The sequence below is a fragment of the Corvus kubaryi genome, unplaced genomic scaffold (genome assembly GCF_017639235.1).
Source record: "Corvus kubaryi isolate FWS band 111438036 unplaced genomic scaffold, C.kubaryi_AGA036_p1.0 37396, whole genome shotgun sequence".
Taxonomy (NCBI): Eukaryota; Metazoa; Chordata; class Aves; order Passeriformes; family Corvidae; genus Corvus; species Corvus kubaryi.
In genome coordinates, this window is record NW_024581135.1 from 15,290,927 (window position 1) to 15,315,714 (window position 24,788).

General features: G+C 52.2%; 2 protein-coding genes and 1 long non-coding RNA gene across 3 annotated transcripts; 2 read left to right on the forward strand and 1 right to left on the reverse strand.

The window, feature by feature from the left end:
• The first annotated feature begins 125 nt into the window (after positions 1–125).
• ARPC2 (actin related protein 2/3 complex subunit 2) lies at positions 126–20,140 on the forward strand. Its single transcript, XM_042040370.1, has 10 exons — positions 126–307; positions 10,179–10,213; positions 11,183–11,295; positions 13,296–13,341; positions 13,918–14,104; positions 14,528–14,621; positions 16,869–16,995; positions 18,354–18,454; positions 18,808–18,908; positions 19,700–20,140. The coding sequence occupies exons 1-10, from the start codon at positions 234–236 to the stop codon at positions 19,722–19,724; spliced, it is 903 nt and encodes a 300-aa protein (XP_041896304.1). The 5' UTR covers positions 126–233; the 3' UTR covers positions 19,725–20,140.
• LOC121670329 lies at positions 5,783–7,200 on the forward strand. Its single transcript, XR_006018111.1, has 2 exons — positions 5,783–6,822; positions 6,929–7,200. It is a non-coding gene; the product is annotated as an uncharacterized LOC121670329 (long non-coding RNA).
• Positions 20,141–20,522: 382 nt separating the features above from the next.
• LOC121670324 (angio associated migratory cell protein) lies at positions 20,523–24,717 on the reverse strand. The gene is made up of 11 exons (XM_042040366.1): positions 24,583–24,717; positions 24,112–24,264; positions 23,571–23,690; positions 23,315–23,454; positions 23,077–23,221; positions 22,856–22,939; positions 22,490–22,605; positions 22,046–22,149; positions 21,482–21,572; positions 21,057–21,211; positions 20,523–20,793 (listed from the first exon to the last, which is right to left on the reverse strand). Exons 1-11 carry the CDS (start codon positions 24,668–24,670, stop codon positions 20,718–20,720), a joined length of 1,272 nt encoding a protein of 423 aa, XP_041896300.1. The 5' UTR covers positions 24,671–24,717; the 3' UTR covers positions 20,523–20,717.
• Between the last annotated feature and the right edge of the window lie 71 nt (positions 24,718–24,788).

Genomic DNA, 24,788 nt, shown 5'->3' on the forward strand with positions numbered 1-24,788 from the left:
CTCCCGTCCCCTCCCCCTCCCGCCCCCGCCGCGGGGCGGGGCTGTTTGTGACGTCATCCTGGGTGGGCGGGGCAAGGGCGGGGCGGGGCGGGGCGGGGCGGGGGTTGCGCGTGCGGCGGCGCCGAGCCGGAAGTGACGCGCAGGCGCGAGAGCGGAAGCGGCGGCGCAGGCTCGGGCGGGTCCCCGGTGCGCGCAGCGGGCTGGGCTCCCTCAGAGCCGCTCCCGGCACCGACATGATCCTGCTCGAGGTCAACAACCGCATCATCGAGGAGACCCTCACGCTCAAGTTTGAGGGCGCGGCCGCCGGGTAGGAACAGGGGAGCCGGGGCGGGGCGGGGACGGGTCCGCGGACCGAGGGAGGGGCGAGGGGGCGGTGGCTGGCGGGGCCCGGGCCGTGCCAGGCGCCCGGGCACAGGGTAGAGCCTGGCGGGTGGTGCCGGGGGAGGATGAGGCTGAGAGAGGCGGAAGGTGGGGGCCGGGGAATGGTGACAAGGCAGGATGTGGGGCTGGAGAGCGGCGGGGAGCCGCACTGAGCCAGCGGGTACTGGGCTACCAGGTGGCGGCCCGGGGAACGAGGAGGGCAGAGCGGGCACGGGATGGCGGCCTGCAGGGTGCAGGGGCTGGGAGGAGGGTGGTCAGGCTGTTGGAACTGAGCTGCGGGCGGCGGGGATGGGCAGAGCTTGGGCAGAGGGAAGGCCTGGGGAATAAGGGAGCGGAGTGGGACAGGCAGTATTGGAGGGGAGAGTGGCGCTGGATGGAGTCGTTAGTGCGAGAGCAGTGAGAGCTCCGGAGGAGCAGGACGGATCTAGGAAGGGTATGGGAGATTGCAGTGCTGAGGCGGACTGGAGGACAGGACTTGGACAAGGAGGAAGTTGGGAAGGGAGGAAGGTGGATTTGCAGTGTGTTTGCTTTGGGTAAAGCGGGCTTCATCAGCGTGGTGCCAGCGCTGGTACAGAATGTGTAGAGGGAGCCGAGGAACAGGAAGCGTGTGTGTGGAATCATGGCCTCAGCCTTTTGCTTTGGGGGTGAAGAGCAAATTCCAGCTTGCTCCCCCTTTGCTTTCTCGAGCAGTAGGGGTACAGGCCCACGGGTCAGTCATGGCCCCTGGTGCCAGCCTGGTGGGTGTCCTGGCCTCGGGGGGCAGACTGGGGGCTCTGGTTTGCACCCACGTCTCTGGCTGGGACAGTTCAGTCCCTGGGGAGCCAGTGGTTTTTTTACTGCGAGTATTGCACCAGGGCTGTAAAGATGCTTGTGAGGACACAGCTTAGCTTGGAAGGAAGTCCCTTCAGTATGACTGTCCGTATCTGCAACCGAGTGGCCTGTGGGCTTGATGCACTGCCTGCTGACTGAGTCACCTTTGTACAGAGACAAAGCCTTGAGAGGCAAAGCGCAGCGGTGTTATCTCTGGGGTGGAGCGTGCCCTGGTGCCTCGAAAGTCAGGGCTTAGGCTGCTCCAGGAAAGGACCCCCCAGGCAGATGCCTTTTTCTGTGCTACCTTTTTTCTCCAGCGATTTTTGAAGCTCTCAGCCTTTTGCATGCAGAACATTGTCAGAGGCCACTTCCTCTGCTTTCTCCCCACTCTCAGTTGACTTGTTGCTCGAATTGGTGTTTTGTTTTGGTGGGGTTTTTTCATAGAATAATCTTACAGGCTGCTCTGCCTTGCAGGACAGCTGACCTGCTCCCAGATTTTGATTCTTCTTGAGCCCTGATCATTTAATGCAACAAGTTTCCCCGGAGCACAGGCACCGCACTTGGAAGAGAGAGCTCCCAGGTGACCACTGTGGTATTGCAGCTGCATCCATTAGGAAATATGGCATGTACAGAGGTTCATAGTGAGTGTCAGAACAGCTTGTCCATCACTAGTCTGTACCAAGACACTCTTCCTGACAGAGAGAGAGCAATGTGCATGTGTCTCTGTGTTGATGTGACTTGGAGGGGGCAGTTTGCAGGTTTAAATGCACCCCAAAACCCTGACTCTGTGAGCAGAGCTGGGGTTGCTTGCTCTGTACCAGCCTGCAGGCCCCTGAGATTTCCATTTTGCTGTGTGGCAAAGCCCCCTCACTTGTGTGCTGGCACGCGTGCCTGACATACCGATTGTTCCTGGATCAATTCGTAGCATGGCTGATGGTGCTCTGTTTCTGCCTCTTAGTCATCTTTGGCATATTCTGTTCTTTAGATGGTGTTTCTAGATAAGTTTTGTGCCTTGAGTGTGTTGCTGAAGGTGAGGAAGACATTTACTTCTGAATTTTCTTCTGTGCTTTTTCTGGGGTCTCCCTGTCCAGGCAAGTGCAGGCTGGTGAGGTGCTGGGAGGTTCCTCCTGGTTTCAAGTCTTCTAAGGAATGGGTGCTATCAAACATTTATTCAAGTGATATTTATTTTTGCTATGGCCACAGCTCTGGGGTTATTCCTGTGGTGCTCAGCCTGGAGGCAGGAAGGGATTTCCTGCTATTTTGGTGATGGTTTTTCCAAGGTGTGTCTTGGGGACAAACACAGGACAGTCAGGGCAAGGTCAAGGTTTGAAGAATTTGGTGACTGAGAAGAGTGAGTCTGAACACTGGGGCAGAGTTGGGTTTACATTATTTGCTCTAACCCAGGAGTGCAGCAGATGCAATGCAGGGATTTGTCAATAGTGGTTGTCTCAGAGACAGGTGTGCCTGGTGGGTTCAGCGCCAGCCTGGAAGTGGGGCAGGGCAGGGTTCATTTCCAAATCCTTTGCCAGAGACTTGTCCCATGACATGGGCTGTGTCACTCCCCTCTACTGCAGTGCAGCCATAGTTTGGCGGGTCCCTGCAGAGCTTTCCTGGGCTATCAGGTAGGAGACGCTCCACATTTCACCTTGTCGTATAGAACTAGGTCATGTTTAGATGTTGAAATTAATTCACAGCCATAATATTATTGTCATATATGTCAAAATCTGCCCTGCATGGAAGTCCATCAGCTGTCCCGGGAGTTCCCAGTGTGAAAGGTACTTTGGTAGGACTGCAGACAGAGATCAGCACTTGAGGCAGGGCCTAACCCACCTCTAAGAGTCCTCCCTTGACAAGGTCCTTGGGGCTTGGCAGCACCCGCCTGTAAATAGGGTCGTTTGAAGTTTAATTAGATTTTGTGGGCAAACCCCATGGAAATCTCACCTCCTTGTACAGCCACTGTTGAAAGGTGATATTTAGATCAAGGTGGTAACAGGTGATGGACTTCAGTGCATCTGATATTTTTTTCTTTATTTAGCTCTAGTAATTTCTTTGTTTAAATCTATTATCTTAAACCAACTACGTTTTTAAATAAAAGCCTGAAGCTACCAGAATCTGTTGAAATAACTTGAGTTAGGAATTTGCTACTGAAGTTTTCAAGCATTTGAACTGCTGCAGTGTGGGAATACCTGGTCAGTATGTGGAAATAATTTTGTTGAAATGAGGTTGGCTCGTGAGCTTTTTTACATGTCCAGAGAAAGCTTCCATAAGCTTTTGACCGATTCATTTGTACTTGAGGTGTTGCCTAAAAGCTGGTGTCACAGGTGGGTTTTCCTGTTTCTCATAGAAATGTGGTGTGTGGAGATGAGCTCTACCTGTGAGAAGATCCTGTTTCTCATCATTGCTTCCCTTTGCTAACCGCACCGACATTAAAAAACCCCACAAAAACTTAAAGTGTAAAACATTTTGATGATTGTCTTCTGTGTCTGGTGAATACTCATTCTAACTAACGCATTTCCATCCAGTTTTGTCCTGCTCTGATTTAACTGACCCCAGTGAGTGTGGCACAAGGCTTTGGTCTTAGGGTTTGGTTTTCCAGTCATACACAGCTTACCCAATATCTTTAGTAAATTAATCATCTGTCTCAAACTGTTACTTATTATTTACCCACTGTGCAAAAGAACACAAATTTGCATAGCTGGGGAACAGTATGCCTTTTCCTGGGTTGGGGGCAGAGGAAAAAAAAATCTCAAATTAAATTGATGGTTTCTTTACAGCCATTAGTAGGTACAGATCTGCAGGGCTTCCTGACTGTTAGCTGCATAGGGAATCAGCTGAAGCTTGAACTTCCCTGATGCAGAGTGGTTCCTGTGAGCCAGTAGGAGCTGGGCTGAAGCTGCACCTGCCCGCTTTATGGTATTTCCCACCTGCGGTCACTTGATGCTTGTGGGCTGTAGAGCTGAGCCTTTCAGACACAGAGGCTGAGCCCTGGCTGAAACCAGGCAGTGAGAATTTCGTGTTCATCTTGTGACTTGAAGTGAGTTCATCATGGGGAGACTGAGGAGCGTCTGGAGGCTGTTGGTGTGCTGAGAGGGTGGAGGAACTTTGAATCCTGCCGGGCACTACTGAGGAACTCTCTTCAGGAGTGGTTGTGGCTATATGTGGCTTCAGGGATGCTCAGAGACCCCAACAAAACCAGAGATTGTTCCTCTGCCACCCCCTCCTTCTTGCTGACACAGGCTTCAAGGGAAACAGGATTGGGGAAGTGACCTAGGTTAAAATTAAACAGGCAAAACTGGGTATTTTTAGCTTACATGAGTTTCCTCATCCTTTTCATTGTGTCATGGCTGCTCACTGTGGAGCAGGGATCAGATCTCCCTTCTTCAGCAGCAGTGGCAGATGCTGGCTCAGTGTCTTCACAAGCCCAGCCTGGAGCTGCACATCGCTCCAGGCACAGCCTCACCTGCTGAAACTCACTCTGCCTGACTGAGGAGCACTCGGGAAATGCTGCTGGCAGAAAGAGGTACCCTTGGGTTTTGCTGGCAGAGGCAGTGCTCGTGGTACACCCTGGCTGTCCACGTTGACTGAGGGAGCTGTAGGTGTTGGAGCATAGCTCCTGGGCTGTCACAGCACATCCTGCTTCAGACACCTGGGAAGGTGACTTTGCATTAATGGTGGGTCGTGAACCACCTCTGTCTGGAAGTAGGCAGTGCTCCGCTTTTGTGCAACAGCGCACAGAACAGGAGGGAAGAGAAGCCAGATCTGAAAAGTGTTAGGCTTTCACAGGTGGTTCTGTCATCACTCCAGCCTCAGTTTTCATCTCGGGTTCCTAAGAGGGGCCTGCTCTGTTTTATCTTCAGAGAGTGGTTCTCACTGCAGCCACCAATGCTTGACACCAGAGAAGAGCAGTTATCCATCTAAAGATAACTGTACTAAAGAAACACAGTGAAAGTGCATGCAAAATGAGGCTCTTCCCTAGAGACATGGCACAGCTCTGGATCACTCTGGTGGGGAACCACAGGCTATCTGCCTATGACTGAGGATGCATGGGATGAAGATCTGCCTGGAAGAGGAACTGCCAGTGCCAGTGTGCTGCAGGACCATCTGTGCTTTGTCCACTGTGAATCCCACTGCTTTCCTACCGGCCCTCTCCTCTAGGCTCTTGGGCACACAGCAAGGGAAAACCTTGGGCATGGAGGGGTCACCTAACCAAAAGGGGAGAATTGGCATGTGTAGGGGCTGCCGTGCACCACTCGGCACCGCCCACCTGACAGAGCACTCCTGCTCGAGTTCATGGTGGGTGTGCTGCCAGAACTATGAGAGCTTTTTGATTACATATGCTCCCACAGCTTACGCAGGGAGGCATTTGTTAGCTGAGTGGGGCCCAGGAGTGGAGGAACTGTTCAGATAATTTTAGACATTGCTTATAATTTTTTTTTATTGGGGTGACCTTTCTGTAGTGAGAGCCTGCAGTCTGTCACTGAATCTGGCTCACTTTATCCAAATCGTGTGTTGGCTCTGGTGATCTGAAAGCTCTGCTCAGAGCTTTGCGCTTTGAAATACCCCGGGGGGGGGGGGGGGGGCCGGGCCGTTCCTGTGGGCCAAGAGATTAGAGTATCTGCATGCCTGCAGCTTTTGAAATAATTGCCATTCTGCATTATTTGGTAGAGGCCTTAATTGTGATATGGGAGATGCTTCAATATGGTTGTCAGCCAAGTTAGCAGTTAGGTCATTTTAATACAGGAGATGAAGGTTCTGTATACTTACAGTCTTCACTCTTCTGTTCTTAAAATTTGTTGTAACATACCACTAAGAGCCTTTGTGGCCTGAGAATGAAACCGGGAAGTTGGGAAGTTGTCCAAGTTAAAATTGAGGAAAGGCTGTCTGAAAAAAGATTTGCTTTTTCTCTTAAGTGTTCACTGATGTCTCTCCATGGCCACTGTGGCTCTTCACGGATGTTCTGCCAGGGTGAAAAATATGATTTGGAGCTGGCTGTGTATTATATAGGGCGTAGGAGCCATTTGGAGATTAACAGGAGGAATACAGGCAAGAAGACGTAAAATCTGTCAGGATCTTTTATTGTTACAAACAGAGGGCAGATGGGATTTGGTGTGGGTTTGACTTGAGACCTGATAAGTGTTATCACAAAACTGACTGCTGCTGGGAACAGCTGCCACTTCAGCGTCAGAGTTCAGGCAGAAGTTTGCAGAAAGGTCTGGTCTGGATTCAGTGTTCAGTGCAGAGAGAAGCCATCTCAGTTATTCCTGGTATGAGATGATTTCATTGTCCATTCAGGGCAGATGGTAGCAAACAGGGAAGGTCACTGAGGGATGCTGTGGTTCAGGTAGCATTGGTGGTAAGGAGCTTGCAGGAGTCATGGCAGCTCTCTGCCCCAGGAGTGGATGAGCTGTCCTCCCTGAAATCCTCTGAGTACAGCTAGACTTAGTCTGTCTCTCAGAGATTTGGATCAGGGTAGAAGCGAACCCCAGTGGAGCTCCTGGCTGCCCAGTTGGGATTTACAGTCCAGCTGGGATTTAGAGTCATTCAGCACCAAGCTGCTAAACTGCCAATTCTCACTATGGGTATGGAGGGTCTCCTCAGGGAGGCAAGGGACACCAGAGCACGCTAGACCAGGTAGAGCTCTTTGGTATCACGCCAGTAACCTGACAGTAACTGGTACCCACCCTGACAGTAACTGGTACCCACCCTCAGCAAGGGACACCAGAGCACGCTAGACCAGGCAGAGCTCTTTGGGATCACGCCAGTAACCTGACAGTAACTGGTACCCACCCTCAGTGGTGCCAGCCCCATCCCAGGCCTGCTGTGAATCCTCTGCACTGAGCCTTCACCCACACAAGAGCAGGAAGGACAGAACATGGAGAGGACACGTTGTGCCTCCATAGGGCTTTTTCTGGTGGTGGAAGATGGGGTTATTGGAAGGTCAAGGGGAAGTGAACACGTGTGTGTGACCTGCAGGACTGTTGCTCATCCAGAAACTGCGGAGCACTGAAGGTGAGAGCTTCTCTCTCTTCTGCCTGGGGACTTCTTGATGCAGGAACAGCAATCTGGGTAGCAAAAGGTTTGGTTTTTCTGTTGGAGGAACATTTTAAGTAGACAGGGTAGTTTGATGAGGCGAGCCAGAGAAATAAATAGAAGCACGTTAAACGTTGTGATTGTAAAGCTCCTGAATTGTGAAAAGCTAAGGGAGCTCACTTTGCTCCCAGCCACACTTCCAATGCGCTTCTCTGTCCTCCCCTGGGCCAGGCCAGACCTGGGCTACTTAAATGTGTGCCCGGTGAGGCAGAAAACCCGCTGTGTGGTAGGTGACAGGGCCAGCGTGGCTTCAAGGAGCTCTGTATGCAGCTCACGTGAGCTCTTGCTTCACTGAAGCTGTGCCGGGAAGTGGTTGAATATTCAGCACCCAAAGTTCTGCCTAGTTACCTTCTTTTCCCTTAAATACTCCCCCTCCTCAGCATCCCCAAGTACCGGAACTGAGCCACTTGGGAAATCAGTGTTAAAATAACTTCTCTGAGAAATGACGTTTGCACAATAACAGGCTCAAACCCAGCTGTGTTAGCAGTGAGCTTTTGTGTGCAGAACAAAGGCTCTCGTGCAGAGCCATCAACTGGCTCCTGTACTGGTCTTGCTTGGCTTCTTCAATAATGTGATGAGTGATCTTCCTGCCGTCCCCTGGGTACACAGCGACCAAATGGGGAATCATCCTTCCTCGGCAAAACCACTCCAGTGCGCTGGCTGTCAGCCACTTCCTTGCATTTCTCAGAGGGAGGTGCTGTGTTTGGAGGGCTCTGCTGGGAGCGGGGGCTCTGGGAGGTGTCAGCTCTATGTTTGTGGGGAATGGGGTTTGAAAGGTGTAACTCTGAGAAGATGGAACAGAGGTTTAAGGATGCGTCCTGTTTAATATTCCTAGCTCTCATGTGCCTGCCTGTGCTATCTTTAAAGCTTCCTACATAGGTTTCTTTTTTTATATAAATTTATACTGCCATCCAAGCTGATTCCCACGTCTGAGTGTGGTGCTCTAAAAGAAGAACACGTCTGCATGAACTGACCGAGTGGGATCTCTGGGATTTTCTTTCATCTCTGCTCTGAGCCATCCTCAGTGAGCAGAAGTGGCTTGGACATGGCTTGAGGAATTGCTCTCCTTTCCAAGAGCCCAAGCTAAATATGCAGCCAGGGATGCCTGCTGAGCCCATCTCAGGCCCAACTGGGAAGGGAAGATGAAAGCAAGAGAGGTCACAGGTAGCTGGCACAGCTCTTAAACTAAAGGACCTGCTTTGGGTGCACTTGCACCGCTTCTTTCAAGTGTGTGGTTTTTATCTTCAGCAATGTGGCACAAAAGACAGAGGCTTCCCAGCCTTCAGACAAAAAAAGAGCTGTTGCCTTTCACAGCTAATCACTTTCAAGAAGCAGGAACACCTCTTAATTTCCACTTAGGATCTCCCTCTGGGGGTTAATTTCTGCCTTTCCCCTGTATTAAAATGTAGTTGACCTGGTGAGTGTCTGGGATCAGTGGAGTGCAGTGTCTTCATCTCCCCGTATTGCCCAGCTTGAGTTTTAGCACATTGTGGTCATTTCTGCCTTCCAGGAATGAGGCTGACTGCAGAAAAGCTGATGGAAAAACAGTGCTTTCTGCTGAGATAAAATCATTTAAGTCGTCACAGAATATGGTGAGGGAAAGTAGATATTGAGTCATCACTTCCCCCCACCTTCTCAGTGTATGTACCACAGTGTAGCCAGTACTCAGCAGCACACAAGTGTGTGGAAGAGCAAGTTTCAGCAAAAAGGTTGAAGCTGGTCTCTGGGCAGCAGCAGCAGCATAGTTGAGACCACTGCCTTTACTCTGGGAAGCTGTTTCAGTATGTTGGTTCAGGCAGGTGTAAATGGACTGTTAGAGACTAGATTTCTGTTAGCCACAGCATTAGTCTGTAGTCTAATATCATCCACTTTTGAAAAATAAATGGAGATACAGTGTGAAACAGCAGTACAAGACTGGCATTTTTATCCTGTTCTCATTTTCCACGCCTGCTTTCAGCAGTAGAGATACCTTTGCATCATTGCCTGTTGGAAAATGACCTATTAATACCAGTCTCCTTGGAGCTGTGAAAGCAGTTATGTAGTGCCACTCCCAATGAAATGACCTTCCAGAGGCAGTTACATCTTTCATGGAGTCCTACTCTTCTACAGATCATGGACAAATGTCAAAATAGGGTTTATTAAGCAGTTTAGTCTTCATAGTCACAGTGCAAGATGTGATGTGCCTTTGGCTCGCAAGGCATTTTGTTGCTGATCATGGATCCCAGAGACCACTCAGGACAGCGTTAGAGCACACCCAGAGCTAATTTTTCTGCTGAGATTATTGGCAATGTTGGGGTGTTTTGGAAGGGGGGCAGGATGAAATGAACATCTGGAAAGTTTCCTTTTTTGGCTTGTTCCTAACACTGGACTTGGAAGAAGGGTCTTCTCTGCAAGCAAGTTATAGCAACATATTTGCAGAGCTGGTGTTGATGGTGAAGGGGGCACTGTGTCAGGAAGGATTACTCAGCTCCTTCCATGAATTGGTATTGCAGGACCTTACAAAAGATCCTCTGTCCCAAAACCTGTGTCATAGCTGTTCTGTACAGAGAGTGTGCTTGTGAAAACAAACTTCTTAGTAAGGAGTAGCTTTCTTAGGCATTTCTAACTGGAAATCTGTGATGTCAAAATCTATTAATAAACTACAGATAATAGCAATCTGTGCCAGCTTCAAGGTCTAATTTATGTCATCTGGGGTAAAACTGCTACTTATAGGAAGGGGGAGAAGTCTAAGATCTCTTGTCAAAGGTTACTACTAGTTGAACAGCAGGAGATAAAAGGGTTTTGAGGAAGAGCTGCCTGTGAGAAATAAGTAATTGAAAATTAATCCTCTTCCCTTCACAGCTTGGAGGCTGCTGTTGGAGCTCTCATTTACCTCCTTTGTGTTCTTTCCTTTTTAGAAATAAACCAGAGGCAGTAGAAGTAACATTTGCAGGTAAGCTCTGCAGCTCTCTTGACTTCTCTGAACCAAGGGTTGGTTTGAACAGTCTGCCCACACCACTGGGCAGGGGTGGTGTGGAGACCCTGCAGTATCCCCAGAGCTGGGGCTTTGTTGGCTGCCCCACTGTTTCTCTGTCTGTCTGCCTTCCCTGGGACTTCCCTAGAGCATTGAGTTCAGTGGTGGTAGTGCTTTGGTGTGTGCCTGCTACATATCTCTTCTCTTTTACCTCATCTGTTCTCCAGTCCTGCCCTTGGTACTACTTGTTATGAGGTCTTTAGCACCATCTGGTTTGGGTTGTTAGGAAGCTGACTTAGGGTGACAGGCAAAATGGATTCATCACCTCAAGTTTGCTCTCCAGGAAGAGAAATGCCAAGGAAGTTCAAGTACTCATTCAGCAACTGATTTTTTGCTTCTGTTATCAGGAATCTGTGTTAGCTGCAAAGCTCTGTGGGGAAGCAGAGCTAGCTAGGTAGCTGGAGGGTTGCCTTTCCCTGCCTTCTGCCCTCCCCGCCCGTTCGGCAGTGAAGTGGAAGCTATCACAGCAGGCAGCGGCTGAGCTGCCTTTGCTGGCAGAGAGGTTTTTTCCTCCAGGCTGCAGCTCTGGCCTGGTGGGCATGTCAGTCACTTTCTGTGCTGGCCATCCAGAAGGCTCCCGTCTCTGCATGTTTGTATCCTTGTGTATTGAGCACAAGTGGATTTGCCAGGGATGCTAAATGACACGAGACTAAAGCTTTCTGTGATGGACAGGTGTCAAAATTGTTTCAGCCCTGTCACTGATAGCAGGTCTCCCTACATGACATTACCACTTCCTTTAATTGCGGGTTTCTTTCTTGCTGTGTGTGTGAGGGCTGGAACAAGAGGAGCTGTGTCACTTTATGCAGTTACTAGAACATGTAGGGAAAACCTTCCTCAGAAATAGGAGCTGGTTCCTGTTCCCTCACATTTCTCTTGCTTGCTTCTTAGACTTTGATGGAGTCCTTTACCATATTTCAAACCCCAATGGAGACAAGACAAAAGTGATGGTCAGTATTTCTCTGAAATTCTACAAGGAACTCCAGGAACACGGTGCTGATGAGGTGAGTAAGCATCTCCAGGCCTTCTGCCTACAAATACTGTGTTGGCAATGCCCTTGTGATGTTGCTGGATCTAACATCTGACCCTTAGAGAAGCATCTGTGCTCCCATCTCACATTGGTCAAAGGAGCAGCCCTGTGCCAACCAGGAGTCCCACTTTGCTGAAAGACAAGGCCAAGTGTGTTCACACTCTCTCATGAAAAAGTATTCATCTTGTATGACCCTGCAGCCTGAAAGGCAGAAGGCACCACTAATTTTGCAAGTCCAAAGCGAAGACTGACCATGTAGAAATAGTTTCCCTGACTGATGTGTTGAGCCCACAAGTGAAGGAAGGCACCAAGACAGATCTGTGGTGCTTCTCTTCTGATTCTTAACCACACTTTGAGAGCAAGTGCTGAGCTCCTGCTGTGTGTGCAGACCTTGGTTTGCAGACTGGTTCTCTTTTCACTGCTGCTGTGTGAAGTCGCAGGCTCGGTTCCTGTTGACTGGGCCCTGTGCTTGCGGAGGGCCATTTATGGTAGAAAGAAGGAGCCTCTCTGAGCTGTGGTTGGATGGCGAGGCAGGAAGTGTGACTCAGTTCCTGAGTCAGTTTTCAAATCTCCACACGGTAGCGAATGGGGTTCACCCAGGGCTTTCCAGCAGGCTTTTGCCTCTGGGTGTCTGTCCTTGGAAGAAAACAAGGAAACTGCTCTATCAGTTTATTGTGAGTCTGGTGAGAAACGGTTATTTGAACCCAAGGTGAATTCCTGTGAATTGCCACAAGACTCACCGAAGTCAGAAGAGATATGATTGAGTGTCCTGCTTTCCTGGTTCCTGAATGCAGAGCTTTCTAGGAGCAGCATTGCCCACCACTGAAGGGACTGCTGCTGGCATGAGGAGTGTCAAGCAGCCCAAATGGTGGAGCCTTCCCGGCCTGTTTAGTGAGGATCAGTGCAGCTTGTGATCCCAAGAGAACCCCTGTGGTGGGCGAGTGGCTGACAGCACTGTGCACCAGCAGCCATTGTGGTAGGGGTGGAAGGCAACTTCATATAAACTTTGAGAGGAAAATGGGATCTGTACAGGACTGCCTTGGAAGTGCTGACGAAATAGAAATTGCATTTTTAAATCTCCAGTTGTTGTAATGTTGCTTTCTGTACTTCCCTGTTTCTGCTCTGTCTTTGGTGAAACTCCACTGTGAGGAATGCAGAGTGGGGTTCTTGCTAAGACAGGGCATCTTCCTGTGCTGCTGCAGGCAGGCTCTCTGCTGAGAGGAGGTTTTGGCATGCAGAGAGCCTGTGTATCCTTTCCACGTGGTAGTGGGTGTCATCCCAGGAGGGCCAGTTCTGCCACAGCATTGTTGTGTTCTTCTCTGTGAAATACCTCCTGTTCCCAGCCCCCTCATTGACACAGAGCTATGGCTCAGTTGGAAATTGCCATTGATGTAAAATTCAGCAGTGATTATGTTTGAAAAAAGGTTTTTGCTGTGCTGTAGGCGGTTCTGCTTCTGGGAGGCATCCAAGCTGCCTGGCAGTCTCCTCTCGCTCCCCATCTGCCCGTGCATAGGCTGAGACAGTGTGTGATCACTAGGCCACGGTGTGCTCTGAACTTGCCGTCCTGTGAGGAGAGGGACCAGGCACACTTTGCATCTGCCTTTGAATGGAAGAAAAAGTGGTAGCCCTCAGATGGGTTGTGTCAGGCTCTGCTGATAGTTCTCCTTTGAAGGTATGAGCTATAAGGCTTCTTCCCCACACAAATCTGACTAGCAAGAACTTGAAAAAGTTCCAGGTTTGAGTCCTCTCCTCCAGTCTGTCCCCTGTCAGTGGAGTTCAGGGAGCCCTCCCCAGAGCAGGAACAGCCAATAGTACTAGAAGTTGATGACTTAATACTTGTCTAAATTCTCTTAGACTAGGGGAGGCAGGTGCTGTAATTTGATACTTCTAAAAGAAGACCAAACATGGCCTAGGTTGTGCAGGAGGAAACAACTCTTGATAGCTTGTGCTCTTGATGTTTAATTTCTTTTCTAGGTATTGAAGAAAGTCTATGGAAGCTACTTGGTAAATCCTGAATCAGGTAACCCTGCCAATAACATTCACTCTGTCTGTGTATGTGAATGCAATTCCAAAATTACTTAAGTCACCTGAGAAATGCTCATATGAAGGCTGCACTTGAAGAGCTTGATATCTGAGGCTCTCTATACAATGAATGGCAATTTGAAATTGCCAATTTAAAAGGTGGCTCAGACATGTCAGGGATGAAGTAGCTTGTAGCACAAGCTGTAATTCTTTATGCAGTCCTCCTCCGGGAAGCCTCTGTTCCTCACGGTCTTTGTTCTTCTCAAAGATGCTTTGTGAGACACAGGAAAACCATGGTTACCTGTGACAACATCTCTTCCTACTCGCTGCAAAAAGTTGGGAGCAGTTCAGCCAGCACGTGTGTCTGGGAGCTTGGGAAGGAGCCCCAGGAACGTTGCCATGGCCACGCGCTGAGTTCAGGCATGGCTTTTGGCAGTGCGTGGAGTGGGAAGAACTCACCCCTGGGGCTTTGGGGAGAATTTAAGGCAAAAGTGGGACTGGAGGTGTGTCTTTTAAGAAAATTTCTCTGCTTTCATTATGTAGATTATTAAGGTTAGTGGCTGTCCCTTCCCAGGTTACAATGTCTCTTTGCTCTACGACCTGGAGAACCTTCCTGCAGACAAGGATGCCATTGTGCACCAAGCCGGCATGTTGAAGCGCAACTGCTTTGCTTCAGTCTTTGAGAAGTATTTCAAATTCCAGGAAGAGGGCAAAGAAGGAGAAAAAAGAGCAGTCATCCACTACAGGGACGATGAGACAATGTAAGTGTTCAAACAGCACGGGGGTCGGACAGTGGTCAGTAGTCTGCTCCTGTGCACAGCTGTAGGTTTTGGTGGAAAGTCAGGAAATCCTTCTGCTCCATGCTTTGGCAGGGTAATAAAGGCCTGTCCTAGGCTGCCACAAGTATCCTATAGGGCAATGCTTATGCCTTGGGCTGCTGGGGATGTTACACAAGAGTCTCTGTTAGTGGCAGCACTTGTGGCTGCATGCAGGAGAGGAACTGGCCGCTCCCAACAGAAATGTTTTGCTCCCTGTCAATACTGTTTCAAGGGAGGGGAAACTTTCAGCAGCCAGGCCTGTGAATGGCTGTTTTATCTACTTGACCTTGTCACGCAGTTGTTACCTTGTCCAGTTGAATTTCTTAGCTCGAGTTCACAGCTGGGTTCTCTCTCTCCCACCTGCAGGTATGTTGAGGCAAAGAAGGACCGTGTCACAGTTGTGTTCAGCACGGTATTTAAGGACGACGATGACGTGGTGATTGGAAAGGTCTTTATGCAGGTATGGAAACTGAATTACAGGGAAAGGGTCTGGTCCTCAATTCAGATGCCTGCTTTTTTGAAGCAGCATTGCCAAATAAGCTGCTGAAATGAGCACAAAGGCGGTTTAACACATGTAAATGCTTTGCTCCATGCTGCACTGGGATGGAAGAGCATGCTAATAGGCATAGACAGTGTATTTTCCTGGCTCCTGCGTTGGCATCTGTATTATCAATAGTCTTGCTCATTTGGACAATCAAGCGTATTATGTGTTACAGATGGGAAACACCACAGTGAATACTTCAGTCCCCACATTGAGGCCCTGTAGTGTGGATAGCTATGGTGTAGGGATCACCAGCCAGCTGAGCATGTTGAGGAGGCTGTAAAGGGAGAGGAAGGGTGAGACAATGTCATGCCATGCCTGAGGAGGAGCTGAGTGGTCTTCACCTTGAAGTTTCTTCCTGCTAATGCTCAAATGCTGCAGGAAAGACTCAGCAGCTCAGTGTGACAGCTCTTGAATTTGAGCTTTTTAGAGCTATGAATATACTGAATTTTTTGAGTTTGAACCAATCATAACACCAAGTTATGGACTCAGCTACCTTTTGCAATTGCTGTTTAGCTGGGAAGCATTGAGAGACTTGTAAACACCGTGTGTCTGTGAACGACTGTGTGCAGCCTGTGGAGAATGAGACATCTATGTGCAGCTGGGGAGGCTTAGTGCATGCTGGTACCTGTGTTTGTCCATACCACTGGCCCACCTCATTCATCTGCTGAAGCTCCTGGGGAGCCTCCTGGGTGGGCATGGCGATGGAGCAGGGCATGCAGGGTGTTCCAGGGGGCTTTAACCCACCCATTCAAGGGTGCCAGGCCGTGGTGCTGACAGGCTCATGGACAGCAAGTTACTGGCCCAGTTTGCTGCAGACCAGTTTACCTGTGTTTGGTGTCATCAGAAGAGGGCCTGTTGCAGTGGAAGTCTTACTTCAATGCTCTGTTCACTGTGTTCATTAACTACAGACAGCGCATCTGCTCTGGCTTTGAGGTTTCCCCCCACCAAGCATATCCCTCGGCCTGGAATTCAGCTTTTAAAATGGGAAGGGAGGCATGATGTGAACAAAATGGGGTTAGTGAGGCTCCTGGGGAGATGGCAGTGCTTCAAGGCAGCAGCTGTCCTGGAGCCTCCATGTCCCGAATTCTTGGTTTTTACAACAGCAAACCCTGCCTCTGCCCAGCCACAGGAATTTCCACTCTGAGTCACAGTGGCTCTTTCCCTCCAGCTATTGGTCTTGCATAACGCAGCTGGGTATGGTGTATGCTCATCAGGGCTCTCATGGAGAAAATGTGACCATTAGCTAACCAGTGAAGCCATTTGAACCATTTCACCCTCTGGCATAAGCAGGCAGAAATGAAAGCTAAGCATTTCATTGAGGAAACCCCAGTGATCTACTGGAAAAGGGACATGGATTCTCCTGCCTTTCCCAGGAGAAACTGTGCTCAGAGGAGAGGCCAAGGGTAGCTGATAATTTGTAGGTTGGGATGGAGGTCAGTGAGGCAGAGGGAAGACTGCCCTGCCTTGGGAGAATAGTCTCTGGACATTCCCAGCCCCACATAGAGATGGTCCTTACAGTTCCTGAAGTGCAGAGCCAGTACACGTCCTGTGAGGTGGGGGTTGTGCTGCTGTCAGAGGTGGGGGAAGGGATCTCCCTGCCTGAAGGTATTGTTTCGAGCTGTAGGGAAGCACTAAGAGGAGCAGGTTTCACATACAAGCTTCAAACCCCCAGATGCCTCTTGATGCCTGGGCAGACTCCTGGTGGGAGATGGTTTCTCAAATGGCAGAACCTTTACACTAGGTGTGATGGAGACCTTGCAGCCCTTCCCGAGAATTTCTGTTCCTCTGGGGTGATGGGCACTGCCCACTTTCACTGGAAGCATTGAAGTTCCAGCAGGATCTGTGCTGTCTCCTGTGCTTGCTCAGACTGAGGTGTCCCTTCCACAAAACACCCATGGCAGGGATGTGACACACTGAAAGCCACCCCAGCTGAGGAGCTGTGCTACAGTCATGTATAAACCCAGGACAGCCATGCATTTTGGGCTGGTTTTGCTGGGAAAAAGGGTTACTTTCTGGGTGTTTGGCCTGACGAACTCAATCCATTCAGGGAAACCTGGGCAACCTTCTGCTCATTGCCCTTGGGGAGTGTGGAAACCCCATTTGCTTTCCCAGCATGTTGCTGAAGGGTCGCAGTGGGAATCACCTTCACTTTGTCTTGTTCAGGAGTTCAAGGAGGGTCGCCGGGCCAGTCACACAGCCCCACAGGTGCTCTTCAGCCACAGGGAGCCACCCTTGGAGCTGAAGGACACGGATGCAGCCGTTGGAGATAATATTGGCTACATCACCTTTGGTAAGCAGGCAGCTCTGAGGCTTGGGGGTGCTTGGGGAGGAGAGAGGTTCCTGCTGCTGCATGAAAAAGGAATGTACCTTTCCTGAGTGTTGAAGTGGGTCGCTGAGGGCTGCAGGGACTCTGGGGTTGCATTCTGTCTTGTGCACCCCCTTTGGAGTGTCCCTTTTCTGTATCAGGTCACCTCAGCTCTGCTGTGGGCAAGAAGATGTGGAAGTGGACAGTGAGCTGTTTAGTGTTCGCCTACAAAATAAGTTCAGTATTCAGAAGCAAAGGGAAGAGTGGCTTTGCTGTGATATTGTGGAAACTGGAGGTTACTTGTGAAAGTTTTCAAGCAGCTGTACTTGTAGGTTGCCCAGCTGCAGGGAGCTATGCAGTGCTTCGTCAGCAGAGGCAGTCAGAGAGCAGCAGCAGGGCAGTGCATTCTGCTTCTCTAGCTCTGCCTCTCAGATCTGGGCTTAACACTGATTAGCCACTTTCCCCTGCCTGCAGACCTGGTGGCAAGCAGAGCCATGACTTCCCCACGTTGCAATGTTGAGGAGACCAAACCCTGCCCTGTTCAAAGGGATAGGTCTCTTCCAGATGGTTGGCTGTGTTATTAGGGTGTCTCAGGCCAGCATTCCTGTAATTTGGAGCTCAGAGATGGAGCACAGACACTGCAGGGAAAGGTAAAGGTAGCATTGCCCTCCTCCTGTGCTGGGAATGGTGCCTTGAGGCCTGGGCAGCTGTCAGCTATGGAAAGAAGAGGTCTGGGATGGCACATACTTTGTTCTTGTTGAGACTAAATTTCCCAGTTACCTGATCTGACAGGCTCAGGTGAGATCATCACCCAAACAAAATGTTCTTTCAGCCCTTGGATCTGGGACACGTAGCAGAGCACCAGCTTATGGAAAGAACAAGCTACCTGCTTGTATCCAAGTCTGTCTGTTTTACAGGGCCAGCAAGCTGCCAGGCAAAGACCCACAACCAATTTCAAGGGCCCAGGGCAGACTGGATCTTGAAATTGGTTGAGCAGCCTGGGCACCCTGGTCTGCCTCCCAGCTTGCTCCTCCAGTTACATCTCCCAAGCACTGATACAGCATCATGCAGTTTCCTACAGTGCCATTGTTTCTGGGCACCTGGCCTTGCCTGCATCCTGCAGACTGCCCAGGCTGCTGTGGGAAATGTGGAAAAATGCTCTTAAGCCTTGTATTTAAAATCACAAGTGCTGCTTAATCTTGGTATGGGTCAAGAGTAAAGGGTTCTTTATAATAGAGAGCAAGGCAGGGATTCAATGCAGCACAGAAGCCTCCAGCACTGATCCTGAAGGCCTTGGGCAGCCTCAGGAGGTACTAATGGTCTGTGTCGGCCTCTTCTTTCAGTGCTGTTCCCCCGTCACACCAATGCTGCAGCCAGAGACAACACCATAAACCTGATCCACACATTCCGGGATTACCTGCACTATCACATCAAGTGCTCAAAGGTAGGAGGGCTGGGGGACACAGGGTGGCTTCAGCCCATCTAACCTGGGTGAAGGGGAGAAGCAGGGGACAGGGGTACCCCTGAGAACTCATTAGGGTCTGCCACTGCCCTCCCCAGTCACGCAGGGGTGGCAAGTGCTGCATCGTTGCCTTCTCAGTGCTCTTGGACACAAGACTCTTTTCTTTCCATTCTAGAAGTGAAGTAGGATTTTTCCCTTTTGGATCTGGTTTGTTTCCTTTCTGAGAACAGAAATGAGGGTAATTGTTCAGAATGACCTGGCTTTGACGTGTCCTGAAATCTCAGCTATGAAGACAGGATCCTGACGTGTCCCCATTTTGTCCTAATGAAACACAGGCCTATATTCACACACGTATGAGGGCGAAAACGTCAGATTTCCTCAAGGTGCTCAACCGTGCCCGTCCAGACGCAGAGAAGAAAGAAATGAAAACAATCACGTGAGTAGCAAAGCAGGGCCTGGCTCTCTGGGCTTCTCTGCCAGCCACAAGCTCGGTCTTGCTCAGTTTGGCATACTGCAATCCAGGGCAGGTCGGGGTGCCATGGGGGTGACCCACAGCTTAATGCCTCAGATGTCCTGTGAGGAGCTGGGTCTGAGGTAAAACCCTGTGCTGGCAGGTTCTTCACAGAAGGTTCACACATGGCCTTGCAAGCCCTGGTGTCTCCATTTTCCCCCCACCAAGCCCTTGGTGGCATTTTTGGGGCTTTTTCCCTGTTAGAGCTGGCTTGTCCAGTTCTGGGGGCAGCTCCAGCTCACAGCAGGGAGAGGAGCCAGGTCTTTCCTTGGGGTTTGTGGGCACTGGACCAGGTCTTGCTGTCCAGTGTGTCTGCAGCTGCTCAGTCACTGGCTGCCCTTGGCCAGGTGATGGTTGGGGCCAGGCCACCATGCTGGCTGGCTCCCTCTCATGAACCAGCAGCCCACAGTGAAGTGGATGGAGGAGAGCAGCTGTGTGAACATGTTTCACTCAGGTCCCTTACCTTCTGCTTATCCCAGAGCCCCTTGGTGTCCTTTTTCTCTGTGCTGTCACGTACCCTTTGCATTCTGCTTTGGGACAGGAGGGTTGTCACCTCTGCAAAAGCTAGCCCCTCCCCACAGCCCCATGACTTGGTTCTGCAGCCACAGACCCTGTGAGCTGCAACCCAGCAGTGCCTGCCTGGCTTCAAGAGCTTGGCTACCTGCGCCCCACCACAAGCCCTGGGGCTGTGCTGACCCCTCTGTGCATCCTTTCAGGGGGAAGACGTTCACAACCCGTTAACGCCGGGTCACTGAGGCCGCTGTGGAGGATGAAGGTTGGGGCACTTGCTACCCAATAATCGTAGCTTTTAATGTTGCACCTCTGTGGGCTCATAAGGAATTCAAGCAATCGGGGTCTGTTTGTACGACAGTTGGGGGAGTAATCTGCAGAAACGAGCTGTGCTTGCGAGGACTCGATCGTTCCAAGAAACAAAACTTTAATTCCAGTTTGATTGACTTAATTTCTTTTCTTTTTTAATTTTTTTTTCTTTTCAAGCTGTTTCGCTTTGCAATATGTTACCGGAAATAAGTTGCAGTATTTCTTATGAGAATAATGCAATATTAACTTGTTTTCTTCTGAGTATTTGAGTTCAAAACTCCTGTATCTGAAGAAATACTGTTGGGGTTCATTAATAAAGAAGATCTTTCTATCTTAAAGGGCTGTGGGGCTCTGGCTTGTCAATGCATGACCTTGCCCTGGCAGGGATGTTTGGAGTCACAGCCCCAAGGGAGATTAATTCCTGTATTGTGGAACATACAAGTTCTGGTGAACTTAGGGGTGCAATACCCCGATCTGGGAATAGCCTGTTCTGTTAGAGAACTCCTGGACTGTACAGAGCAGGATTCTCTTACCTTCAGCTAGCAACCTGCATGCTTTCTTCCTCCCCTGACCCCCTCATTCCCCCTGGCAGGGAGAGCTAGGATGGGAGTCTCTGCCACTGATCCTCAGGCCATGGTTGGATGCTGGGGAGATCCCTGAGGAGGGAGCACAGCTCCCCAGGTCCTCTTCCCCAAAACAAGCAGAGTAGATGGCATCCAGTTAAGTGAAATAATTTATATAATTAAAGACATCTTCATACAAAACCCCCAGCTTGGCCCCTAGGTGGTGAGGGCAAAGCAGGGCAGGCTGGAAAATTACAAAGCACGCACTGGAGAAGGGTGGTGAAACCATGTCCCTCGTCCCTCTGTACACAAGGTGCAGGGCAGCGCCGGGACGCCATCCCTTGACACAGTTCTAGCGATCGGGGCGCTGGACGCAGAACACTTTGGCTTGGTGGTCGCCAGAGGTGGTCACCACAATGGAGGCATCCCTGCAGGGAGACAGGGCTCAGAGGTGGGGTGGGGGCTTCCAGTATCCCTAACCATCACCCCCGGCGCAGCTCTGAAGTGCTGCACTTCCCCCTTGAGACCCTCAAGTCTCAGCATGGACCTGGGTCTGTCCTGCACCTTGGGACCAGACCCCAAGGGCACTCAAAGGAGAGACAGCTTGTGATTTGAGCTCCTAGGCTGGAGGCCCCTGCCATCACTGCTCCCTCCACCCAGCAAGGAAGGGGGCTAGAGGTTGCCCGCTCACTTGTTGACGGCGAAGTCGAGGATTTCAGCGGAGTGTCCTCGGTACTCGCTGATCATCTTCCCCGAGCGGGCGTCCCAGAGCCGCACGGCCCCGTCCAGGCTGCAGGTGTACACCACGGCCGAGCTCTCCTCCCACAGCAGCTGCACGATCCCTGACTGGGGTAGCAGGAGACCACAGTGGGGACCTCCAGCAAGTCTTAGCTCCCCCCATGTGCCCCCACCCCCTCATGGTTTCTGCCATGTCCCCAGGAGAGTCAGGCCCCAGGTCCAAGCACATCCGCTGTGCAGAGACTGCGGCTGCCCTTTGGGGAAGCCCAAGGCTAAGGGAGAAGTACAAATTGGGAACTTGCCCCTGGGCTCTGAGGGAGATCTCCAACAGGCCCAAAGCCCACCTTCCAGGCCTAGGGAGAGGGGGTAGGGCTGTACCTCGTGTTGGCACTTATGCCTCAGGCACTGGGTGGAGAGGTCATAAATAGCCAGTGTGCCGTCCAGGTAGCCCACAGCAGCCAGTGGCATCCTGCAGAGAGGGGAACAGGCATTACATGGGACATGGGGAAGCAGGGATGGAAACACGTAAAGGCTCCGAGTAAAAGGCAAACCCTGTGCTGAAGGCTGCACTGTGTGGACAAGATGAGGGACAACCCAATGGCTAGAGCCATCAAACACCCCGCTTGGGAAACCCAAGAGTACAGCAAGTCAGCAATCAGCCCATAGTTTGTGAAGAAAATGACAATGTCTGGGCAGGAAAACAGCTGTCTGGAGAGTATCCCAGCCAAACAGTGGTCCATCAGGCTAGCCCAGAATCCCAACAGTTGCAGGGAGGACTGAGCAGCTGGTGTCCCTTGGCCTCACACCCAAGTGATCTCCACACCCAGCCAGGGAGGATGGAGACAAGAGAAATGCAGCAGACTGAGCGCAAGGGATGCAAATGGATCTGTGTGACAAGCCCTGTGAGATCTAGCACTGAAGAGGGGCTGTCCCAACACTCACACATTACAGAAGCCCAGCGACTCCACCGAGTTGGACTCTGCCTCCTCGCCCTCACCGATGGGTGCCTTGGGGGTCACACTCTCCATTTTGAACACGCACACCACCTGGGTAGAGGGAGGGTGACTATACCCCGAGGGAAGGAGACCCAGATGCACAGAGGTCCCGTTCTTACTCGGTACCGAGCCTGCACCCTCATCAGAAGGCCCGGCTCCAAATCCTCAGCTCCTGGGAGCAAACAAGAGGGAACTTCCTTCCAGGAGCCGGGCGGGACCACCCAGCCCGCGCTCCACCCGCAGCGCGAGGGCGCCGCCTGCCGGCTGCTGATGGCCGCACACCGGCCCTGGGTTTGGGGTTCCCCAGCGCTCCCGGCTCTGCCCTCGGCCCAGGACAGGGGCCTGGGGGGTCTTCAGCTCTCCTGGCTCTGCCCTGCCCACACAGACCCACCTTGCCTGTGGCGGAGTTGACCAGCTTGGCGTGGCAGTCCACAGAGCCCGTCATGATCAAACTGCCATCCTGGTTGCTGGCCACGCATGTCAAGGGGTCCTGATGGCCATCCTGGCCTGGGGGGTGAGCAGCAGGTATGAGGTTTAAGTGTCCTCCCCACGGAGACCCAGTGAGCCATAAAACGCACCCTCCTGCAGCCTCTGCCCTGCCCGGCTCTGCCAGCACCCCGGCAAGCAAGAGCCACCAGTGGGGACAGAGAAACCCAGTGCCAGGCTGCCTCCTGCCCAACCAGGCAGTGGTCAAAGACCACTAGAAGGGGCTGTTCACCAGTTAGGGAGTAGGCCAGGTGATAAACCGCCTCCTTACCTTTCAGGACATGCAGCGAGGTTCCCTGCTTTAGGTCCCAGATGCGCATGGTCCCATCCTCATACCCCACCACTGCTCGCTTCCCTGCATGAGACAGAGACAACAGATATAGACAGGGCCCGCTCATCCCCCCACCTCCCATTCAGCACAGACTGGTAGAAGCAGGAGGGCCCACACAGAGCTGGTGACACTTCCCACTCCAGAGAGGCCCCATGCCTCACCATCAGGCAGGATCCTGCCACATGTGGCTGGGCATGCGGGACCCTGAAAGGTTTTGCAATCCCCACTGGGGATCTTCCACATCCAGGTGTTGCCATCAGCTGTGCCTGCCAGAAGTACGTGGGCTTGAGGGTGCCACTCCATCCACTGGGCAGAGAGAGGGACAGGCAGCGTCACAGAAGTGTCACCCCACTTCCTGGCTGGGGAGCTCCCCACAGCACCAGGGGTTCCACCACTCACCTCCAAGTCCCCCACCTCGAAGGACCACACTTCCTCCTTGGCATCCACCCGCCACACTTTGATAAGCCCAGACATGTCACCTGTGGCCACGAACACAGAGTCGTGACTGAAGCCAGCACAGGTAACCGAGTCCTTGTGTCCTAAAAACATAAGGGGACAGAGACTGCTCAGGCCAAGCTATGGAAGATAGTCAGGAGCACAGCATCAGCTGGAGAAAAATGTGTCCAGATGGACACAGCTGTTCACTGCACCTCACCTGAGCACTCAAACAGGAGCTCCCCATCGCTCACACGCCATACGAAGGCCTTGTCATCCTCCCCACCTGTCACTGCCAGTGTGTTGGTCTTGGGGTCAAGGCTCACACAAAAGACAGAAGCTTCAAAAAAGAGTAAGGAGAGGCTACATGGCTACGGTGCCGATCCCACCTCACCTGACATTCCCACGGGGTCCAAACCCCATGCAGCCCTCGGTCTGGGTGGGATGTCAGGAAGCTGACCTCCCAGCCCAGCCCAGTGCGAATCAATTCTTCACGTGGGGGAGGAGCAGCACAGGCTTTTTGCTGAGCTTAGGGCCAGCTGCCATGATGGGAGGCCCAAAGGGCTCCTCCACCAGATCATAAGGCAAAAACAAGCCCAGGGCAGCTCTGAGTCCTGATGGCTGTCCCAGGAAGGCTGGGAGACAGCAGCCCTGGCAAAGCCCTCCGCAACCCTGGACTCTGCAGAAAGCCAAGATGAGACCAGGTCCCGGGGGGGGGGGGCCGGGGCCCCCAGCTGCTGCTGCCCGTGCCCAGCACTCACCCGAGTGGAGGGAGAACGTGACCTCACTGTCATCCTGTGCCTCCATGCCGTCCTCCACCCCCTCGTCATCCTCCGACTCCCAAGCCTCTGCATCGGGCTCTTCTGCCCCCTCATCCTCAAAGTCCACGTCCTCCATCTCCTCGGCCAGGTCATCTGCAGAGGGCGAAGGTCAGGGCGCGGCTCGCGGCCTGCCCGGCTCGACCCGCCCGGGGCGGCTGTGAGCTCGGCGGGACAGCGGGGGTCCCCACGGGACGGGGCAGCGGGGGATGCGCGATGCAGCCGCGGCCCCGAGACCCAGAGCAGGGAAACCGCAGGGGAACGGGGCGCGACGCGCGGAGAGGCCGCGGGCCGGGGGTATGCACCGGCCGGGCCTGGCACTGGGGTGGGGCCGCAGCGCTCCCGGTGCCCCGGCGGGAGGCCGGAGACCCCGCAGGCCCCGCCCGGTGCGCGGCGCAGGGTGCCCCGTCTCACCCGGCCCGGGCGGGCCCAGCTCCACCACCTCGATGATCTCCTCGTCGCCGTGCAGGCCCAGCGGCCCCGGGCCCTCCCCGGGCTCCATGCCGACCCACCCCGCCGCCACCGCCGCTTCCGCCGCTTCCGCCGCGCGCCCCGCCCCGGCCAATCCCCGCCCGTCCCAGCCAACCACGGCCCGAGTCCGCGCGCGGATCCCGCCCTTT